Genomic DNA, 7,500 nt, shown 5'->3' on the forward strand with positions numbered 1-7,500 from the left:
TGTCGAAGGCTCTGTATTTCTTCTCGGCCTTGTTGGGTTTCTTTGAGAAGAAGGCGATGGGTTTCCAGGCGTCGTTGATGTATTGCTGCAGAACTGTGCCGAAACCTGTGTCTGAAGCGTCTGTAGAGATTAAAGTAACGGCATCAGGGATAGGGAAACTAAGGGCGGTAGCATTCTTGAGTGCTTCTTTAGCTGCCATGAAAGCTGCATCAGTTTCGGTGTCCCAGATGAGTACGATGGAACGTCCCCTCTTGCATGGCTTGATCATGGAGTAGAACGGTTGGAGCAATTGAACACAGCCTGGAATGAAACGGTTAGAGAACTTTTTAACATACCAAGGAATTGTTTGAGTTGGAGCTATGTTGTAGGTTTCGGGAAACCCTGGATGGCGTCGCAGCGGGATTAGACAGGGGTGACGCCTGAAGGTGTGACGGTGTGTCATAGGAATTTGATGGATTAAACACCGAACTCAGATTTGTCGAGATTAATGTGGATGCCGTAGTCTTAAAGTCGGGTAAAGACTTGTTTCAGATGGTCTTGGTGCGTGCCTTCGTCCGGACTGGCGATGAGCACATCGTCGATGTAAGTGAAACAAAAAGGTAAAGCTCCTAGGACTTCGTCCATGAAACTCTGAAAAGTTTGGGCAGAATTCTTGAAGTTGCCTTGGTGGCAGGCGCTGATAGAATAGGTGGAGCAAGATGAACTGGTCGAATGTTGCGTATTTGTCTCCGAGCAATCGCTTCACGCGTCGCAGCAAGTCGGACGGGTTCTCATTTCCAAGTTCGTCTTTAGAGAGGAGATCCTGCAGGCGTGTAGCTTCGGAAGACCCCATAAGGGGGTCATCAAGTCTGGTGTGAACCTGCGATCCTGTTTTATTTACCATTACAATATCCACAACAGTCCTGTTGTGCGCAAATAATACACTACTTTGTCAACAAGGAAACAGTCATTGGCAAAAAAGTTTTGTCACGTTTAACTGAATTTTGTTGAGTCTGCAATGATGTATAAGCGCCTGGCGCTGTGTGTTATATTTCGTGCAGTGTATGAGTATGTGTCTTATAGATAGTGTAGTGTTGCAGGTGTTGCACTGGGGAGGAAATACGCCAGTGATATAAGGATCTAGGTGGGTGATGTAGGTGGAATTCATCCTCAGCCTTGCTATGGCGATTTCCTCCCGTCTATTGCTTCTGTATGATGTTGACCAGTCTGTTATGTGCTCCTTTTGTTTATGTGTGATATGGAGATTGTCCCACTGGTGTTGCCAGTGGGCGTGTAATTGTTTTCTTAAGATTGAATTGAAAGTGCCTGTGTCTATGGGTATATCTATAATAAAGTCATTTTCTAACGCAGATTTGGCCAGCGTGTCCGCTTTCTCGTTCCCGGAAATCCCAATGTGGCTGGGAACCCAAGAGAGAGTAATGGACTTGGTCCTCGAAAGTGCGCTAATGATTTTGCCCAGGAGAAAATTCCCCATTTGGTTACCCGACTTAATTGAATGTAATGCACTCAAAGAATCTGAGAAAATAACATAGTTACTATCTCTTTGTATATTCCAACGAGTTCGGCAATATAAGTACTCGTATGGTCCGGCAATCGGAACATCATCCGGGTTGTGGAGCTATATAACCCTGTCCCTGTCTTACGGCCACACTTGGAACCATCCGTATACAGTGCCCTGTGGCCAGTGTACCCGTTGATGACTTGTAGGGTCTTCTGTCGGAGTTCTTCCACCGAGCACGATTTCTTGTGGAGGTCTTCGTTGATGTCGACGTTCAGGGTGATCTTTTCCCACGGTGGTATGTGGAACGTCTTTACTTTTTCAATAGACCACAGTGGCACTGAATACTGCTCGCACAAGGATCGGATCCTGATGGAAAAGGGATTAAGGCTAGAGTTGGTAAAGTGCTTGTATTGGGACGCCGCCCGGTTGCAAGGATGTCGTGGGATATGGAGCACTTTGGCGGCGTAGTGGAGTGTAAGTAGTTCACGCCTGTAGTGGAGGGGGGGAAAATTGGCTTGAACTTCCAGCCTCTCGATTCTTGTGCAGCGTATTGCTTCATGTGCAAGTCGCAGGCATTTGTTTTGGATGAGGTTCAGGGGTTGTGACGTGGTTGTTGTTGCCGAACCATAAATCTGATTCAGATCTAATTAGGGACGCATAAATCATTGGTAAAGATTTCCTATCTGCTTACCAATTTGTGCACGTTAGTTTGCATGGCAAATTCTCTTGTTGTATGCATCAACTAGATACTTTACATGAACTTTCTAGTTTAGTCTGGAGTTTAGTTTTAGGCCAAGGGACAGTACGTATAATGTCGATGATACTATGTACAACAATGGTGGCGAAATTCTTAATTCTCTGTTTTTAGTATACAATAATTTATAATCTTTGTGCATTACATACATATCCTTGTTACAGGATATAGAGGATTTTTTTTTAATTTTATTTACAAAATAAATAAAATTGTTGGAGTGAATATATATATATAAATATATATATATATGTATATATATATGTGAATATAAATCATTCAAACGCGTGCCATGCTATGAGTTACCATAGTCTTGACCTGTACATGGTGGTCACGAGTCTTTAAGGGGACACCCCACGTGTTGGCTACAGAATACTACAACACACACACACACACACACACACACACACACACACACACACACACACACACACACACACACACACACACACACACACACACACACACACACACACACACACACACACACACACACACACACACACATACACACACAAGAGGATTACAAAGGATTACAAAGGCGGAGCATGCCGACAGGAGAACTTTTGGTTCATATCTAGGTCGAATGCGAAAAAAAATCATAATAATAATAAATTAATGAAAAAAACTATACTAATGTAAATAACAAATAAAATACATAAATAAATGCATAGGTATAGTTGAATAATAAACAAAATAAATAAAGTTGTTGGAGTGAATATATATATATATATATATATATATATATATATATATATATATATATATGTGAATATAAATTATTCAAACGCGTGCCGTGCTATGAGGTGACCAGTCTTGACCTGTACATGGTGGTCACGAGTCTGGGGACACTCCACTTGTTGGCTACAGAATACAACAACAACACACACACACACACACACACACACACACACACACACACACACACACACACACACACACACACACACACACACACACACACACACACACACACACACACACACACACACACACACACACACACACACACACACACACACACACACACACACACAAACACACACACACACATACACACATAAAAGGATTACAAAGGATTACAAAGGCGGAGCATGCCGACAGGAGAACTTTTGATTCATATCTAGGTCGAATGCGAAAAAAATCATAATAATAATAAATTAATGAATAAAAACTATAATAATATAAATAACAAATAAAATACATAAATAAATGCATAGGTATAGTTGAATAATAAACAAACAGGTAAATAGTAGATAATAATAAATTGACATATAACTAATAATAAATAAAAATCAAAACAGACAAATGATAACAAAACAAAAACAAATAATATAAAATAAATTATAATTATTACAGCATCTTGCTTAGGTGTTTCTCTAAGTGATTCTTAAAGCTTCGAACTGAACTACATTGCACTACCTGTGCAGGAGGTTTATTTCATTCATTAACTACACGGTTGGCAAAGTTGTTTCTACCTACTTCCAAATTGAATCTATTTCCGGACAGTTTGAGACCATTGTTTCTTGTCTGATTCTCATTCAATGAGAAAATTTTGTCACTTTTGATGTTGTCAATTCCCTTTAGAATTTTAAAGACCTGTATCAAGTCACCTCTGAGTCTACGCATTTTTAGGGAAAACAGATTCATATGTTTTAGTCGATTTTCGTATGATTTATTTTTGATATTTGGAATAAGTTTTGTGGCTCGCCGTTGTACTTTTTCCAGTCTGTCAATGTCTTTAATGAGATTCGGTGACCATACAGAAACAGCATATTCCAAATGTGGACGAACTAACGATTTATATAGCTTGTTAATGAGTGATGGACTTTAAAATCAAAAGATCGCGCAATCAGTCCTAGAATCTTATTTGCTTTCTCAGAGGCTGAAATACACTGCTTGGATGATTTGAGGTCGCTACTGATAATTACGCCGAGATCTTTTTCACTATCCACTTTTGTTAACAAATTTCAAAATAACTTGTAATCGTGCTTACTGTTATTTTTACCTATATGCATTACTTTGCATTTATTTGTGTTAAATTTCATCAGCCACTTTTCAGACCATTGCTGTAATTTATCTAAATCTTCTTGAATATCTAATTGGATTAAGTGATCATTTGCCATTCCACACAGTTTTGTATCATCAGCAAATTTGAAAACAGTACATTTTAGTCCATGGTCTATATCATTTATATATACTATGAATAGAAGTGGCCCAAAAACGGAACCCTGAGGAACTCCACTTTTCCATTTAAAACAACTCTCTGTTTTCAATCATTCACACACGCACACACACACAGACACACATATACATACATTCACACAATCTCACCCACAATATTAATGTGGGCACACACATTGTAAATTCATACTTTGTGAAATTAGAGGTTACTCCAAAACAAAACGTTGAAGGAATGAGATTGAGAAGTCATAGACGATACCCTCCTAACGGGAACGTGTGAAGCAATCTGTGAAGTTGCATTCGTTGTTTATGAATGAGGGAAAAGAAAAGTAGAAGGAAAAGTACTTTATGGAGGACGGAAGATATCTATGGAGGAGAGGTGACAATAAGAAATTAAATACAATTTGAAGATTAGGAATGAAAAGGGATGCGAATAAGAAGAGACATTGGTATATACGATAAAGGGCCCATCATGTAACTTGCATAGCGTCATCTCTCTCTTGAATAGAATAATCTAGAGTTACCCGGATCGAAGCCTTTAAAGACCGTCGCATTAATAAAAGTGTTATGGTTTCTTTAGGAACAGGTATTATAGCCTCATACTCCATTAAACCCACAACAGTTGTAAATTTTATTTACAGAATAAGAAATATGCATGTTAGAGGAACAGAGCACGTGTTTCGGTTTGGAGACAAATCCAGAGAATCGAGTCTGAACTGGTTTGGCCATGAGCAGAGGAGGGATGAGGAGGATGTGGGGAAGAGGGCGTATGAATTCACCATGGAGGAGGGGTAGAGAAAATACTAAAGAGAGGGCTAATGGATATAGAATTGGGCATAACAAAAGCAGACACAAAAGACAGAGTAAGGAGGAAATGGGTGGTCCGTGATAGTGGCCTCTGGTGGGAACAACTGAAAGAAAAATGGAGAAATTCCCTTAATCTGAATGAGTGTTGTGATTGGAACGAGACATTTTTTCAATACAAAGAAAGAGCCAACTACTATGCTTCGACTACATTTTCTCTTAACCTTTCATCCCTAGCAAGTCAGCATTATTCCTTTCTCTGTAGACATTTTCTCGACAGTCGATTTATCGTTGTTGCTATACTCTTTTCTCCACCAGACTTAGATAGGAAGAAACATTCAGTTCGTATGGGATACCTCGAGGATAAGATAATTACTTTCAAGTTAAGTTTGAAATTTTAGAATTCTTAGGTATTTAAATCTCCTGATAATAGCTGAAAAGTATTTAGAGGGAACGTTTTGCTCGGGCAGACTAGACCAGGGGTTCTTAACCTTTTTTCTCCAATTCCCCACTTTTTAGTGAGCCAATTCTCCATTTCCCACCACAGCATCGGTCTTTGACAAATTCGATTTTAACCCATGCAGTGTTTAGTACATAAATATACGCTTTGCTTTTTTGTGCCATTTTACGGCCCTTAATTTTTGTTTTCCCCACTTGGCAACTCCGCCATTTCCCACCAGTGGGGAATTCCCCACAGGTTAAGAACCACTGGGCTAGACCTTTAAGGAAATAAATCGACTTACATCTTTATTCTTTCCGCGGCAGATGTTTTTATTCACCTCAGGAAAATTCTTCAGAGCTCAGAGTGGTTAAGCATAATTTCAGATGAGAATATATTGTAGTTAATTTGTCTATTCTTGCACATTTTTTCTTTCTCTCTCTCTCTCACTCGGACAAATTATAATTTCATCTTCACCCATGTCCTCCGTATTTCCACTCCAACCATTCTATTTTGTATATAAGGCAACATTAGACAACCTATTGAGACCTGTTCATTTCGATGTCTAGTTAGCATTACCCTCATGAAGAGCCTCCTTTTCATATACAGTAGTTCGACGTCAATGTCTGTTCTCTCCTCACTCACTGACTCGAATTCGCTGAGTCCTCGAATACATGCTCTACCAATGTTCGATTCCGATGTAGTCAGTGAGATATTCCTCGACAATATTGGACTACTTTGTAGTTCCCTGCTGTGCTCAGATTTGAACTGGAGTCACTTGGAATGTATAGTATTTGGTACTCGTCCTATTTCGGTTATTTCATATCTTGAGAAATCGTACCTCTAATAAAGTATTATTCGGTAGATATCCCATCCTGGCTACTTATATTTTCTTTCCATAGTACATCTGTATGTACAAACTTTCTCAGCATTGGTTATTGTTACCATTTGTCCAGCTTATTTTATTCTTGCTTCGTTTCTGAACTACTGGTATATTTTCATACAATTTCTAAACTACCATAAATTCACATGTGTTATTACCTCTCTCTCTCTCTCTCTCTCTCTCTCTCTCTCTCTCTCTCTCTCTCTCTCTCTCTCTCTCTCTCTCTCTCTCTCTATCTATCTACTTATCTATCTATCTATCTATCTATCTATCTATCTATCTATCTATCTATCTATCTATCTATCTATCTATCTATCTATCTATCTATCTATCTATCTATCTATCTATCCATTCATCTATATATCTATCTATCAATCCATCCATCTATCTATCTATCTATCTATCTATCTATCTATCTATCTATCTATCTATCTATCTATCTATCTATCTATCTATCTATCTATCTATCTATCTATCTATCTATCTATCTATCCATCTATCTACCACAATTTCTATCTATCTTTCTCTCTCAGTTCCTCTATCTCTCCCCCTTCTTTCTTTCTCCTCTCTCACATTTTCTCCTTTTGTTTTCTGTCTTCCATGTCTGTCTTCTATCGCATTGACATTTTATTTATTTTTCTCCTCTGCTCCGAAGATATTCTCCAGCGTTTACCTTAATTCTAATTTTGTGTTGCTTCATGGCTTTTACATTTGGTGCTCTTTCGTTTGGCTGAACGACAAAAGTATTCTTTGTCGAGACAAACATTTCTCTTCTCAAAGGAAGTCAGGAGAACGCCACAAAGAATGTCACTTACATTCTTGACGCCGTATTGCTCCGAGAGCCATTATGTTTAATTCGACCGCTTCTTTCGCCCCGCGCGGAAGAAACTAATGGTTTAACAATGGGGGTAACACAAATTTCACCATGTCTTCGTTCA

General features: G+C 38.9%; 1 protein-coding gene across 1 annotated transcript in view; it reads right to left on the minus strand.

Moving 5' to 3' along the window:
- Positions 1–7,500, minus strand: part of LOC143036105 (uncharacterized) — a 29,692-nt gene that overhangs the window by 1,518 nt on the left and 20,674 nt on the right. Inside the window, exons 3-4 of the mRNA XM_076203359.1 lie at positions 663–848; positions 236–300 (exon numbers count right to left, since the gene is read on the minus strand). Coding sequence (XP_076059474.1) covers positions 236–300; positions 663–848 — 251 coding nt within the window. The remainder of the gene's footprint in view (positions 1–235; positions 301–662; positions 849–7,500) is intronic.

Source organism: Oratosquilla oratoria, chromosome 20, assembly GCF_046742065.1.
Source record: "Oratosquilla oratoria isolate Oo_2021 chromosome 20, ASM4674206v1, whole genome shotgun sequence".
NCBI classification, from domain to species: Eukaryota; Metazoa; Arthropoda; class Malacostraca; order Stomatopoda; family Squillidae; genus Oratosquilla; species Oratosquilla oratoria.